The 16,771-nt window shown below is 33.3% G+C and overlaps 1 protein-coding gene across 5 annotated transcripts in view; it reads right to left on the minus strand.

Moving 5' to 3' along the window:
- Positions 1-1,074: 1,074 nt before the first annotated feature.
- The window catches only part of LOC111713856 (uncharacterized), a 34,976-nt gene continuing 19,279 nt past the window's right edge, over positions 1,075-16,771 (minus strand). For 3 of the 5 annotated variants that reach the window (XM_023488821.1, XM_023488819.1, XM_023488820.1), the window contains exons 20-33: positions 16,625-16,682; positions 15,755-15,788; positions 15,459-15,607; positions 11,976-12,050; positions 11,423-11,561; positions 11,259-11,312; positions 9,920-9,993; positions 8,564-8,686; positions 7,456-7,550; positions 4,734-4,841; positions 3,633-3,696; positions 3,105-3,186; positions 2,387-2,458; positions 1,075-1,568 (exon numbers count right to left, since the gene is read on the minus strand). In XM_023488821.1, the coding sequence (XP_023344589.1) occupies positions 1,397-1,568; positions 2,387-2,458; positions 3,105-3,186; positions 3,633-3,696; positions 4,734-4,841; positions 7,456-7,550; positions 8,564-8,686; positions 9,920-9,993; positions 11,259-11,312; positions 11,423-11,561; positions 11,976-12,050; positions 15,459-15,607; positions 15,755-15,788; positions 16,625-16,682 (1,299 nt within the window). In that variant the 3' untranslated portion in view covers positions 1,075-1,396. Of the gene's footprint in view, positions 1,569-2,386; positions 2,459-3,104; positions 3,187-3,456; positions 3,513-3,632; positions 3,697-4,733; positions 4,842-5,463; positions 5,560-7,455; positions 7,551-8,563; positions 8,687-9,919; positions 9,994-11,258; positions 11,313-11,422; positions 11,562-11,975; positions 12,051-15,458; positions 15,608-15,754; positions 15,789-16,624; positions 16,683-16,771 lie in introns of those variants that run through there. The other 2 variants (XM_023488823.1, XR_002767811.1) reach the window with 2 other exon arrangements.

Below are 16,771 nucleotides of genomic sequence, written 5' to 3' on the forward strand. Positions count from 1 at the left end.
AGTATACAGTCTGCAACACTCTGTAGTAGAGTACACAACCAACACCACCCTGTAGAGTATACAGTCTGCAACACTCTGTAGTAGAGAACACAACCAACACCACCCTGTAGAGTATACAGTCTGCAACACTCTGTAGTAGAGTACACAACCAACACCACCCTGTAGAGTATACAGTCTGCAACACTCTGTAGTAGAGTACACAACCAACACCACCCTGTAGAGTATAAAGTCTGCAACACTCTGTAGTAGAGAACACAACCAACACCACCCTGTAGAGTATACTACCTGCACTACCCTGTAGAGTATACAAAACCTGCACCACCCTCTAGAGTAAACTACCTGCACCACCCTGTAGAGTATACAGTATGCACCACCCTGTAGAGTATACAGTCTGCAACACTCTGTAGTAGAGTACACAACCAACACCACCCTTTAGAGTATACAAAACCTGCACTACCCCGTAGAGTATACATAACCTGCACCACCCTCTAGAGTGTACAAACTGCACCACCCTGTAGAGTATACAGCATGCACCACCCTGTAGAGTATGCAACGTGCACCACCCATTAGAGTATAAAACCTGCACCAACCTACAGAGAAAACAACCTGCACCAGTGCACCTCCCTGTGGAGTATACAACCTTTACCATAGTCTATAAACCTGCATCACTTTCATCCTGTAGAAAATAAACACCCAGCAACACACTGCAGAGTATAATTATACAAACCTGAACCCCGTTATCTTGTAAAATATAGAAACACCACCCTGTAGCACCAACATGAGTCTACTTATAAGTACATATATTAAGTAACACCCAACCAGCTAACCATTCCAACCAACTGTTTTAATATTCTTTGCTGTCCATCTTATTTCCGTAAAACAACTATGAAAAACTATTTCTGTAATAAGTATTTGTGTCTGTACGTTTTATTAAACAATTAAGAAACATATTTAAAATTGGAAGACATTTGTACTAAATCACATTTTATTGGATTTTATCCACAATTAAAGGAGAAAAAGACGGAAGTCAACTCAATATAAAATTTAATCATTTTTAATAAAATAAATTCTTTCTTTTACTTTATATCAAGAACTTTTGAGATCATTAATCCTTACAAAAAGCACTTATCTTTATCTTTTTCTCCGACGGATTAAATTTAATACTTTTGGATATCTTTGAAGGTCTGAGGTTTTTTCATTTAAAAAAATTGGACCAATCAGAAACCTTTTTATATTTGTTCTCGGCCAATGAGTGTCAGAGGATATTTTCATGAATTCAGTACGTAATTGCTTTAAATAAACAGTTTCCGTTGTGGAATGTTTAGCTCATCCAAAAGTTCAGTCCTCTGTTTTTAGATTTGATTTTCTGTAGGAATTTATAAATATTTGTAAATTTTCAAGGAGTAGAAAAATCTGAAGAAGTTTTGATTCTTTTTATTTTCTCTTCCTGGAAGAGTGAACTTTGGAAGTAAACAACTGGTTTCTGATGAAGCGTGGAGAGATCATAGGTTTTTCCTAGAACCTGAACCTCAAGAGATGGTTCAATATCAACCATCCAAGGATGAAACCTAAGATATTTGTTTGTTTTTAATATGAAACATTTGATTCAAATTTGTCGGAACTTTCAATGTCTTTTCTGTTATGTATTGGCTCAAATGTTTAAAAGATCTGATTTATTATCTTTCTATATAATAAAACAAGACATTCGTATATGTTCCCTATAGCCGGCCAAACGGCCGGACCAAATGGGCTGATTTTTTTGTGGACACTCATAGGTAGCCTGGGGGTGACATAGGCTAAAACAAATTAGAATTTTTTTTCAAATTTTTTTTTCACGGGCAACGCCGGGCCTTACAGCGTTGCCCATGGAAAAGTTGAAAAAAAAATTTTGGAAAAAAATATCGATTTTTTAGCCTATACAACTCTTTGGCCACCCATGAGTGTCCACAAAAAATGTCAGCCCAATCGGTCCAGCCTTTTAGCCGGCTATAGGCAATATATATATACGATTGTCTTGTTTTACTATATAGACTAGCTGAAGGGCCCAGCGTTGCCCGTGAAAAAAATTAAAAAAAAAAAATATTTTTTAGACGATAAGTGTCCACAAAAAATTTCAGCCCAACCGGTCCAGCCGTTTGACCGGCTATAGACAACATATATATACATACAAATGTTGTATTATATAGTAGAGATAAATAATAATAATAATAATAATAATAATAATAATAATAATAATAATAATAATAATAATAGTAATTACAATACTAAAATAATAACAGTAATACAAATGATGATAATAATTAGACTAGTAGATAATAATAATAATAATAATAATAATCATACTAAAATTAAAGAAAAATAAATAAGTAAATAAGATATTTAGTACCTGTAGTACAGAATTCTAAAGCAAAGTCCTGATATGTAGAGAACTGTCACTGTTGCTATTCCCACTCTAAATCTGAAGTAATTAAACTATTTATATCAAACTATTTCTTATAATTTCATTATGGTGATTATAATATGGTCTGAGTGCTATCATGTTTGATTAGAGCTGTAATATTATATTATATTTTACAAGGAATTCTTGAAATTCTAAAGTTCAGGCGATAAAGCACGCGGAATTAACAACTCAGTCAATTTGCCAGTAAGCTGTTTAAAGGGACCGTTTACTTATTTGGGTAATTTCAGGGTAAACTAAACAGCCTATTCGCTGTTGATTGGTATCAGTCTTACTTTTCAAAAACAACTTGGCTGGAAAAAAGCCGATTTTTCGTTCAGAAAAATAAGACTAATACCAATCAACAGCGAATAGGCTGTTTAGTTTACACTGAAATTATCCAAAAAGTGAATGGTCCCTTTAATTTTCTATCCTTTTATTTTATTGTCGGCGGAAACCAAACGCATCTCGACCTGGTTTATAGTCCAGGGCACCCCACTCTAAAAGTTCCTTAATCAGAGTCGGTACAAAATGAACTGTGTATGCATTCAGTCGTACTGTCCAGTCTGGAATAACTAGTTCAAAGTCAGCCCAGCACGTTTTGTGCAACAAAGAAGCATATTTGATAACGTTGTGATTGTGATGAACATTTTAATTGTTAACTTACCCCCAGTCTGATATTTTGATTTTGTTCCCATCCTCGTCATAAATACTTTCAGGTCTGTAGAGCAGACAGTACACTAGCATTACTAAACAATAGGAGTGTACAGAGCAGGCAGTGCACTAACATTACTAAACAACAGGAGTGTACAGCAGGCAGTACACTAGCATTACTATACAATAGGAGTGTACATCAGACAGTACACTAGCATTACTATACAATATGAGTTTACAGCAGGCAGTACGCTAGCATTACTAAACAATAGGAGTTTGCATCAGGCAGTACACTAATTACTAAACAATAAAAATGTACAACAGGCAGTACACTCATTACTAAACAACAAAGAAGTACAGCAGACAGTACACTACCATTACTAAACAATAGGAGTGTACAGCAGACAGTACACTAGCATTACTAAACAATTGGAGTTTACAGCAGACCAACATTAGAAAATAAATGTCGTCTTTTATTGAAATTTAGAAGTTTTTAGAAATGTCTCGTCAATTGAATGAACTATAGATTAAATATATCTACCAATGAACTCTATGAAGAAGATGATCTGAAAGATGATCTGCCTGACGAAGGTCCTGGAGTGCTCCTGAGACCAGATTTAATGAATAAAAGAGGAAATCAAACTAGGGTTACCCACAAAGATTGAGACTTCTGAGTTCCGAGACGACTCTACGGAATTAATAACGTTTTTTTTGCCTTAAAATTTTTTCTTTCCTTAATCAATTATTAGAAAGCCCATAAACGACTTCATTAATGGCAGAATACTAGCTTAACCTTGAAAAAGGCATATCTAAAGAGTTTCAGGTCGTCTTTAGTCTCATTCTTCGTGGGTAAGCCTGTACGTATACTAAATCAAATCCATAGAAAATAGAATATATATTAGAGGGGAATTTAAAGAATCTCTCGGTATGAATTTTTTCAGTCCCTTTCAGCCGGAAAGGGAGTTCAAAGTGTACAAATCATGTAAATGTTCACAAATTATATGCAGTAGAGTACATTAATAAAGTATGGTCCCTAGACTATTCATTTCAATTTCGAATTTTTTAAAGCTGTTAATAAACTTTATGAAATGAATTAGGTGAATAAAAAACATCATTTGATTTATTCTTATAACGGAAAATCATCGTTTGTAAAGTGAAAGGCAAAGAGTCTATGTGAAATGATCATTGGTCAATTATGAAACCAGCCTATTTCATAATTTGGTTTTCTTTTAACATTAATTTTAGATTTTCTATAAAATGATATTCCAGGGCCCAAAAGGTTATATAGCATAAATATGTGAAGTACGCCTGCAGTATGGAAACAGTACAACAAAATGGCCGTTTTACACTTTTTTCTAGTAAATTCCCCTCTAATATATATTCTATTCTCTTTGATCAAATCACTTCTTTTCAGCTTGCATGATAATGATCCAGCGCACAAAAGAGTGGTACGTGGTTCACTAGAATCTTTCTAGACGGGGCGGATTCATTCAGTGTACGGTCCCGGTTTGCCTAATATAGTCTGTGTGTGTACTGTACTACTTGCTCAAGCAGCTCAAAAATCGACCAATTGGTTGAAATGAACCGGATCGAGTTTACAATGAGTTCAACTACTTCTGGAGCTATTGATTAAATCCTATCCCTGGTTTCTATTCTTGATATTGTAGATGGTATAGTTGGAGTAGGTGAAGATACTACTAAACGCATTGATCAGGGCTTCCATGTAGAAGATGGGGTGTTTACAGTGCTTCTAAACAAACAAATAAACACATTAGCTGCTGTTATTGTTATAGTGTGTGTTCAGGGTTCAGGATTCAAAGGGACCGTAGATGTACATTTGAAATACCCTTCATATAAAGAGGGGTTGTCCGATTCCCAATTGTTCCTCTATCTGAGTAACAATAAGGAACTGTCGTATTTCTATCTTGAATTGATTTCATAAAATCTGCAAAAACAAAAACGACAATTAAAATAATCAATTTTGAGCTAGAAAACATTACATTTGTACATAGGTACCTTTGTCAATTAGACATGCCACTCTATGAATGAAAGGCCACTTAAAATTACGCCCACAGTTCCTGTTTTGGAACGATTTCATTATTGATACATTCATGTGAAACCGTATTTTTACCTTAACTTAACATTTTTTCGGATTTAATACTCAATAATCATATTTGTATAATTTGATATTTATAAAAATATTTTAACATTTAGGCAAAATTTTCAGAAAATTGAAATAGAAAATTATTGACGTTTAAATATGTAGAATTTAACGTTTATAAGATAAACAAAAAAGTAACTTTATTCTAATGCTAAATTTGTAGGCTCTACACTACATTTACAGAATATAACACATATGAAAATATTCCTACCTGAGCTAGCTGGAGCCCCCTCACCTTAGCGTAAAATCAAACGTGTGCAGTTTAATTAATATTCCGCTAAAACTCTCCACAGTGGGTCCAGTGGTTCTATGGGGAGGGAGTATTGCTAGAACTATAGGGTTTCCAAGAAACAACTGCGCGACAGTTTTGCGTTTTTTCACAAAATGACTTTTTTGCGCGAAATTTTGTATCATTTTTGTATCAGTACGAAACCAGTTTTGCATGAAGTTGCGCATTCATTCACAATAAATCATTTTCCTTTGCACGAAATTGCGCATGAATACAGAATTTAAGTCATATTTTTTTGCATGATTTAGCGCATGAATACAAAATCAAAGTTTGCGCAAAATTTGTTGCATGGCATATAGTGCGAAAATATGAAAGATTTAAATATAGTACAGTATGATGTTAATCAGTTACTGATGACATCTTTGTCTTAATCTCTGTAAAAAGGGATGCATTTCTCTTGTTTGTCTGTCTGTTTGTTTGTTATTTATATCCGTTGGCTGAACCGAATTGGCGTAATGACATTGATGGCTGGTAAACGGTTAGTCGGTATCGGTCCGATGACGTAGGGCTCACCAGGGGCGCAGGTCATACTATGGCCCATAGTAGTGAGCGGCTCTGATTGGTTTAACTTTGGATTCCTGGAATTGTTTCTTGAAATTTTACAAAATAGGTCGAGATACCGAAATAGCTCGAAATAACGAAATAGGTCAAAAGAACGAAAGACTAGAAAATAACGAAATACGCAAAAACTAAGATTTTGTTAAGAATTTGCGCAAAATAGCTTTTGAGCATCAATGCGAAATTGAATCAAACTTTCGTGCAATTTATACTCGAAACGTAAGAAAATCTTTAGCGCAATTATTACACGATTTTCGTACAAATAATTTCAATTGGAAACCCTAAGAACTAAGACTTATTAGTTATGGAAAACAAATATTTTTTTTTAAGCCCATTGTGCATTTTTACGTAAACGTTGTGGCATTGAGCCCTTTCTAACGACACATACTGGCTTGTCAGATTCTGGTACGCGTCAGTGCTGGTTCTATGCTACCTGTTCTGCAGCTTGTACTCATAAACACCGCGCGAGGGAGGGAACCCCCGGACGCCATGAGCCTCTGTTATGCCTCCACTATACAGTAAACGAGCCTCCTCTATACAGTAAACGAGCCTCCGCTATACAGAATAGTTTACTTAAAACTCTTGGTTTTTACACGTAGTAAAAAAATGTTGTATTTTTTTTCGACATAGTGACATAAAAAGTTTTTCAAAGATTAATTATTATTATAAATAGTGACCAATTATGACTAGCAAAGTGGTTTATAAAACTTGAAACATTTTTTACGCAAAAAGGAAAACATATAGAGAAAAAAATCTGAAAATAATTTTATTTGATATTTTATAATCTTTGGTTTAGGCGATACTTTTTTATACAAATTTTAATCAGATTATGATAATCAAAAATTTGACATTGACAAATAATCTGAATCCAACATTTTTTCCAAAAAATCAAAGAATCAAACAAAATAAACTAATTTCAATTCAGAAATAAATTTTCAAATAGCCTCCTTACTGCATAAGAAATGTTTTATTGAAAAACATAAAACTTATAAAACACTTTATGTGTCAATATAAGATACAAATCATGAAAATCAATAAACAATAATAATCCTAAGTAAAATTCATGTGCCACTTTGTTGAAAAAATGAAAAAAATTCTTTCTTACACGTTAAACCAAAGAATTATAAAGGAAACTGTGCTCTATATAGCAGAGGCTCGTTTACTGCATAGTGGTGGCTCTTACTGCATGGTGAGGGCTCGGTCTGCCTAGCAAATATAGGAGGCTTGTTTCTGCATGGCGAAGGCTCATGGCGTCTGGGGGTCCCTCCCTCATAAACCTTTACTCTATCTAGTATAAGTCTATTTGTTTAACGTATTAAAAACCAGAAAGTGTACATTATATTGTGTTTTGCTTACCACTATAGAAGAATCGTTAAGAAGGATATTTAGGCAGAAACAGAAGAAAATGTGACCATAGAAGAAATACAGGGACCATCTCCAGTCTACCTTCCCTAAACAAACAAATACAATTTTCGCAATATTTTAAGAAAGTGTCTACTCATTTTTATTACAATAAAATGAAATATCTATAAAGCTCAGTTACATGTACAGGAGCTTATACAACCCTGTTCCCTCCCATGCCCAGAAGAAATGGCAAAGTTTCGCCCCAGACCAGATTTACAAATTTCTGTATACACCACTGAAATTTGATCTTTTTAAGCCTCATGTTTTAAAGGGTTTTCAACAATACACACACATTTTTTACATTTTTAATTCTCAGAAAAAAAATATTGAGATTAAATTGTTATGATTCCAAGAGAATATTTTTTATTTTAAACCTCTGTAACTTCAGTTCAGCGTTCTGACGATTCATTTCCCCCTCTAAAGTTTAACGTAGACGTTGTATACCACATTAGTGTCAGGAATGGACAACAGTTAGCCCGGTTAATGAAGTTGGATACCACATTAGTGTTAGGAAAGGACAACAGTTAGCCCGGTTAATGAAGTTGGATACCACACTAGTGTCAGGAATGGACAACAATTAGCCCGGTTTATGAAGTTGGATACCACACTAGTGTCAGGAATGGAGCCCGGTTTATGAAGTTGAATACCACACTAGTGTCAGGAATGGATAACAGTTAGCCCGGTTTATGAAGTTGGATACCACACTAGTGTCAGGAATGGACAACAATTAGCCCGGTTTATGAAGTTGAATACCACACTAGTGTCAGGAATGGATAACAGTTAGCCCGGTTTATGAAGATGGATACCACACTAGTGTCAGGAATGGACAACAATTAGCACGGTTTATGAAGTTGGATACCACACTAGTGTCAGGAATGGATAACAGTTAGCCCGGTTTATGAAGTTGTATACCACACTAGTGTCAGGAATGGACAACAATTAGCCCGGTTTATGAAGGTAAACCTCAATTTGTATGTTTGTTCAGTGATAACGAGTTAAGTCCTTTAAGCTTAACGAAATCCCATACTTTCACCCTCTGCTAAGTGAATTAATGTGTAACCTTTTTGATTTTGATCTGTATATGAGAAAAATGTGAAGATGACCAGCCTAGCGAGGATTTCAGTAGCAAAGGTCAGGATTAGGATTAACCTGGCAGCAGGACTAGATTTAAAATCCAGGGCACCTAAACAGTTTATTTATCATCATTATCTTTTACTTTTTCAAGGGCTTATACATAAATAAATCTTTGAGGGGGGCGGCAAATTTTTTTTGACCCGCCCCCCCTAGGAGCTTCTAGGGGGGGGGGATTTGAACTGTAAACCCAGAACATTTGGCTTCTTGGATACTTTAAATGTACACATACAGTCCAATTATAATTGGTATACCTCACAAGTACTACTTTAGCTCTGAGTTCTGAGTTTACAGGTCCAGGTGGGGCAACTGCACCTCTAGCCCCCCCCCCTGTATACGCCCTTGCACTTTTCGCTTTTTATATTATTATATCCTTTTTTATATTGATATATTAATATTAGAATATTTCAAGTTCCCTCGTTCCTTTCATCTGGTTTTCTTTTTTTGCCTTTTGTCTTTCTTCATCTTTATTTATTTAAGTTATATATTATACAAAACTGTTTTTTTCAACCCTTTAAACCTTTAACTTATCCAAGCCTATAAGTGAATTTTGTACTTATAATACACAAAATTTCGTAATATACAATTAACTTATTTTCGGTGGCTGTACAATTGTGTATTGGTCGTTTGTAAACAGGCGCAACCGAAACTGGACTTGAACCTAAACATTAAATTCAACCCGGTATTCAAACCTTCGTCGCAGTTATTGTGTTATTGTGTCGACATAAGCCAAATTAAATTGAATGTAAACAGAACGCTTATTCAGTTTTTAGCCACCGAAACCGAGTTTATAGTGTATTTTAGAATAAATTTGTGTACAATAAATAAATATTCTTAGTTATGGCCCACCCTTGATCAAGGATGACGGACGTATCCTTATTTATCTGAAGAATTAACACTTGTAATTGTTGAACACTTTGTTTGCAAGCTGTTTTACTTTTGAGAAATATTTATATTTCTTTTAAGAAGTCTAAGAAAAAAACATTTTTACATTCATTTTTTTTAAATTGCTTTGGATATTTGACATTTTTGACATTTTCGAAGAACCTCAGTTATTTTGAGTTCACACTGAACATTAGCGTTGACCCCAGTGTTACGCCAATTTGAACATCCCTTTAGAGATGAACACACGTAGTTCTCTGCCCTCGATAATCAGTCAAAGACAAATCTGGCAATTGTGGGTCACTTAAAATTATTGAAATTACGCAAGCAGTCCCTTTAAATTTTTGCAGATGTTTCTTCATCTTCCCTCCTATCTTGCTATTTCTCTTTTCTTGTTTTCTACCTTTCTTAGAGTGGACCTTGAATGCGGAGTTAACCCAGACCAGGGACACGTAGGAGGTAATTATGGCAAAACTTCTAAACAAAATAATTTATACAGGGTGTCGAGAGGAAACGTGATTTACTTTCTAGATCCAACATTTTAAAGAAGACATCAATGATGTCTGAAAAAAAATTAGCTTTAAACAATGAATCAATTTCAAAGATAATTATCAAAGAAAAAAATAAACACTTGCCAAAAACTCTAATTTTTTAAGCGCTTTATCTTTTTGTCTGATGATGTATAACTTCGATATTACTAATTTCGATGATTTTATATTTCAGAATTCATATTTTGAAATATCAGAGTTTTACAAAATTAGAAATAGTGTTCAGTTCTTTTCTAACTTATTTTATCGTTTCTAGACTGAAGAATTTAAAGCAATTTTTCTAGCTCTTTGGTTCTGCCATTTTGAGTATCAGATACAGAGGTTTAGATACAGAGTGTCGGATACAGAGTGTCAGATACAGAGTGTCTGATACATAGGGTTAGATACAGAGTGTCGGATAGAGAGTGTCAGATACAGAATGTCAGATTCAGAGTGTCAGATACAGAGTGTCGGATTCAGAGTGTCAGATACAGAGTGTCGGATTCAAAGTGTCGGATACAGAATGTCGGATAAAGAGTGTCAGATACAGAATGTCATGTTCAGAGTGTCAGATACAGAATGTCATGTTCAGAGTGTTAGATACAGAATGTCATGTTCAGAGTGTCAGATACAGAGTGTCAGATACAGAATGTCGGATACAGAGTGTCGGATTCAGAATGTCTGATTCAGAGTGTCGGATTCAGAATGTCGGATAAAGAGTGTCAGATACAGAATGTCAGATACAGAGTGTCAGATACAGAGTGTCAGATACAGAATGTCATGTTCAGAGTGTCAGATACAGAGTGTCGGATTCAGAGTGTCAGATAAAGAGTGTCAGATACAGAGTGTCAGATACAGAGTGTCAGATACAGAGTGTCAGATACAGAATGTCAGATTCAGAGTGTCAGATACAGAGTGTCAGATACAGAGTGTCTGGAACATAGCGTCAGATACAGAGTTTTAGATACAGAGTGTCGGATTCAGAGTGTCAGATACAGAGTTTCCGATAAAAAATGTTGGATACAGAGTGTCAGATATAAAAAGTTAGATAAAGAGAGCCAATTACACTCTATAGAGTGTCAGTCAGATACAGAGTCCCAGACAAAAAGTGTCAGATACAGAGAGTCAAATAAAAAGTGTCAGATACAGAGAGTCAAATAAAAAGTGTCCGATACAAAGTTAAAATAAAATAAAGTATAAATAAAGAATACAAACCTGTTTTGTAAATCGAACTTATCAAAATCATAAGAATGAACAGCCATCAAAATCCTGCAGAACGGAAAAACGCTTCAATAACCTCCAGAAAAAAGATGGGTTTAAGAAAATGCATACTTATCTTTAATATTGAAATATTATATTCTAAGCTTGTCGTTTTGTCCCTGAGAATGTTTGGTGTGAAAAGGATAAAATTAATATAAAGTTGATAGTTAGCCTCCAGACTAGTTTCTATAACAGCTATCACTACCATTAGTTTAGAAACTGCTATCAGATCAGACTGCTGCTTATTCCTGTCAGGACCTGAATACTTGGAGTTAAAGGGACTCTTCACATTACTTCAAGTGACCATCCATTAAAGCCTGATTCACAACGGTACTCCTTAAACCGTTGAATGAATGAAATATCTCAATCTTTCTTGCTGAAAATTGATTATTTTCAATAGTGTTTTTTTTTCTGTTAAGGGACTTGCGGATTCATGCCTTGCATGAATGACTGTATTGTCACACATAAGGAGGTTTAAAGGGTTTTTGTTGTGAATCAGACATGCCACTTTTTCTTTTTTTGATTGTTCCTTTAAGAGGAGGGTTAGAAAGAAAAAAAAATAATGTTTTCTTTTCTATATTGAACCTTAACCCCTAGGAGTAGAAAATGATCGCCTTTTTAAAAGTCGAGTTCACTACTTTCTACTTTCGAAAAAATATTGTAAAAAATAACCTTTAGGGCATAGATTATACTGAATAAACTGGTACATTCGCATAAACTTGGAGGTTACTGGGGATATTATCAAACCTAGAATATTATTATTAGTATTATTATTAATATCATTATCATTAATATCATTATTATTATTATTATCATTTTATTCTCATAATTGTATTTATAAATGTTTTTTTTTTATTAATTTTCAAAAGATAATAACTCTGTCATTTTTGAAGATATCTAAGTTCTCTAAAAGCCAATGAAAGATTAGATTGGCACTTTTGATAATTTATTGAAACATAAATACAACATAAAAACGAATTTAAGATTTTTCAATAAATGTTTTGTAGCAAATTTTTTACTTTGTCTATAAAATTGTAAGCGATACGAAGCAGGTTTGTTGACCATAAACCTGTCTCATAACCCCCACCCTCACGTAATATCGTCTTTACCAGCCCCAAATCCAAACCAAACAATTTCTCCGAGTCTACCTCTCTAACCTGACAAAGGAAAATCGAAACAGTGAAACGTTTTACTAAGTGAAACATCAAATCCATAAATAACTTTGAAATCCATAGTAAATTCCACTTAAAACTGGGTTTATATTTTCAGAAGTATTTACAAATGTTTTAAACTATTCCATAAACCCTCAAATCCTTAATCACTCCTTATCACCCCGATACGAAAAACTGGTAAGATATATTATTAATTATTCAACAACATTTATGTTATTTATTTTTACTAAACCTGCATTTTATTGCAGGTTTGAAATATATTCATTTATGTGATTATTTGCAACTTAGTGCCAGAGTTCAGGAGCCCAACCAACAAACCAACAAACCAATGAACCAACTAACCAACTAACCAACTAACAACTAACCATCAAATCAATTAACCAACAAACCAACTAACCAACTAACCAACAAACCAATTAACCAACAAACCAACTACTAACCAACTAACCAATTAACTAACAAACCAATTAACTAACAAACCAATTAACTAACAAACCAATTAACTAACAAACCAACTAACCAACGAACCAACTAACCAACTAACCAATTAACCAACTAACCAACTAACCAACTAACCAATTAACCAACTAACCAACGAATCAACTAACCAAAGAACCAACTAACCAATGAACCAACTAACTAATGAACCAACTAACCAATGAACCAACTAGTCAATTAACCAATTAGCCAACCTCCATGTATCGACACCCAGCCTATAGTTTTACAAGGTTATCTCTTGGAATCTGGGATGCATATTTCTCAACAATCATCTTCAGCTCAGGGATTTTTTTGATTTTCCTCTGATTGACTTCGGACTCTTAAGAAGTAGAAACCCAAGGGGTTCAAGTCAAAAATGTTTGTTACGCTTTGAATGAATATGTAGATTTCTCTATTTATATTTTGCGGATTTTCATTATAGATTGCCAGCAGTGCCAAATCTCATATTTCATTTAATATTTTTATTCAACTACAAAGCACGAGATAATACAAATAAAAAAATCACAATTTACTATGTAGTTTGGACCCGCCTAACCAGAGTAGGTTGTTTTAATTGGTTGGCCCACTATAAACGAATGAGAATTGCAGATAAAAACAATGTACATTGTACATTTTAAACATAAGAATGATAATAAATCAGGTAAAAGGTAAGGAGGAGGTGAGGGAGTATAAAGAAAAGGGAGGATACTCAGCGTAAGGGTTGGAACAGAGGGTAACATAAGTTGTTAGAATCATGTTTATGAACTAGAGGGTGAAGAAGATAGTAAAGACTAAGTTTATCCACATGATACACAGTTTTTTTTACAGATATAATTTGCATAACTATCTAAATAGATCTTGGCGACTTTTCTTTTAAACGATTTTGCAGATTTAGTTTCTTTAAGCTCTAATTCAATCGAATTCCATATTTTTGGAAATAAGGCAGAGGGAAAACATTCTAGGGTTTTAAAGAGAACTCGTTCAAGTTTATATGATTTTGTTCTATTTGGTTCAGCTAAAGAATTAAACATATCCTGGAAGGAAGCTGGAAGGTTTTCATAAAAGTATTTATGCATAAAAGATAGAACACCTAGTTTATATGTATCATCAAGATTTAGGAGTTCTAATCTGAAAAATATTGGATCTGAATGTGCCTTAAATGAACTATTATTTACTGCTCTAATTGCCCTTTTTTGCAAAGACTTGATTTTCTGTAGTTTAGCATTTTTTACGCCCCCCCCATGTTATAATTCCATACTCAATATGTGGCCTTACAAGTGCATTATAGACTAGTAGACGAATGTTTAACGGTAAAATGTTTTTAATCTGATTCAGAGCAAAAATTGAGCTAGCAATCTTATTGGAAACATGTTCAATTTGATAGTCCCAATTTAAAAATTCATCAATTTTGAGTCCAACAAATTTGAAATATTTATTTGTACAGTCAGTTCCTATTCTTTCTAGTATCTCATTTCCAATTTTTAATTTGCAGTTCTCAGGATCAAAATGCAAATTTTTATTCCTAAATATCATAAACTTTGTTTTGAAACATTTAGTGTTAAACGGTTTGCCTGAAACCATGCAGCTGCCTTTTTAGTTCAAAGTTCGCATCAATTACTAAAGTTTCGATATGTGGAGATGATTTTAGAAAACTAGTGTCATCAGCAAATAGATTAGTAAAAAAAGACGTTGCTAATGGCAAATCGTTTATGTATATGAGAAAAAGTAGGGGCCCAAGAACACTTCCCTGGGGAACACCACATAAAATTGTTTTTTTCTTTAGAAAAAATACCATTTATACAAACATATTGAGTCCTATTTACTAAATAGTTTTGAAACCATGTGTTAGCTACATTTTTAAAACCGTAATACTCTAGTTTTTTTAAAAGAATATCTAAGTTGCAACAGTCAAAAGCTTTCTTAAGATCTAAAAAAATTCCCAGTGTAAATTCTGGTTGGGGTTTATTAAGATTTTCGTAAATTTTATTCATTAGGTGTAGTAAAGGTTGATTAGTATTATGTTGTGGTCTAAATCCATATTGATGTTGATAGAAAATCTCAAACTTGTTAAGATATTTAAACATTTGAGTCGCAGCCATTTTTTCAAGAAGTTTACTTAGCGCTGGTAGAATACTAATTGGTCTGTAGTTATTAAATTTATCTTTTTGTTCAGTTTTAAAGATAGGAATTATTTTTGCACATTTATAATCACTAGGGATATATCCTGTTTTAAAAGAAAGGTTAAACAAATGCGCTATAGGATAGACAATACTTTCAATTATTTCCTTCAGTAGCTTGGTAGAAATGTTGTCCTTACCTGAACTGTTTTTAGGTTTAGAGAGAACTGAGACATCATAAAAATTTTTAAGACTCTTTAGCGTTTGAAAATTGAAATTAAAAAAATAGCTATCATTATCCATGTTATTGATTTAATGATATTTTTATTATCCGTGTATTACATATTTTTAACACTTTATTATTATTATCATTATTATCAGAAAATTACCTAAAACTTTGATTGATTTTCTTGATTTGATAGGAATATTCTCAAACTGGTTTGCCATGAGGTAGTCGAAGATGAGGAAGAGTATGAAGGGGATAAAAATGTGGAGAAAGGAGAGGATGGATAATATCAACCAATCATTCTTCTCAAATCTAGGAAGAATAGGATGGATAATATCAACAAATCATTATAGGAAGAATAGGATGGATTATATCTTTAATCATTCTTCTCAATTCTAGGAAGAATAGGATGGATAATATCATCCAATCATTCTTCTCAAATCTAGTTTTCATATTCACCTGGAACAGTTAATTTCATTTTCTTCAGAAAAACCTAAAATATTTTTATTTAAAAACCAAGTTTTTTTTTCTATTTAAGTATCAGGAATTGACTCTTTGTTATTTCGATCTACTGAAAGCATCATGAAATTGTGAAATAGAATGGTACGGATAATTTAGTCTTTGCCACAAACTCATATTTTCTAATTCATATATCTTTGCAATCTGATGGCGTAAACCTTGATTTTATATACAAACTTAATTTATTTGAGGTCTACGACATTGGGTTGCGTATAGATTAGAAAATTTGAGTTTTGGAAAAGACTTAATGCCTAAAAATTCCTAATTTCGAACAAAATATTTCTAATATCGAACAAAAAATTCCTAATTTCGAACAAAATGTTCCTAATTTTGAACAAAATATTCATAATTTCGAAAAAATATATTCCTAATTTCGAACAAAATATATTCTTAATTTCGAACAAAATATTGCTAGTTTGGAAAAAAATATTCCTAATTTCGAAAAAAATATTCCTAATTTCGAAAAAATATATTCCTAATTTCGAAAAAATATTTCTAATTTCGAAAAAATATATTCCTAATATACAAAATATTCCTAATTTCGAACAAAATACTCTTAATTTCGAACAAAATATTCCTAATTTCGAACAAAATATTCCTGATTTCGAAACGATTTCGATATAAAGATGAAACTTTTGAGGTTTCTTAGAATAATGAAGTAAATTAAAACTTAATGGGTTTATGTAAAAATTTTGAGATTACTTTTAGCGATTTGAAAAATCTCACAAGTCACCGATATGGTAAATCAATATCATTATTGAATTGTAATGATTCTTTAATTTTTCGCGAACACTCCCTTTAATTAATTACCTTTTATAGTGTTGTTGCTGGGATAGAAGAAAATACAACTTGCAGTTTCAACTGAAACCTGGATTCAAGAAGAGAATGCTAGGGATGAAAGAAGGATGAGAGAGGGGTGAGAGAGGGGGGGGGGGCATGCTATGAGACTTGAAAACA

The sequence above is a fragment of the Eurytemora carolleeae genome, unplaced genomic scaffold (assembly GCF_000591075.1).
Source record: "Eurytemora carolleeae unplaced genomic scaffold, Eaff_2.0 scaffold1488, whole genome shotgun sequence".
In the NCBI taxonomy this organism is placed as follows: Eukaryota; Metazoa; Arthropoda; class Copepoda; order Calanoida; family Temoridae; genus Eurytemora; species Eurytemora carolleeae.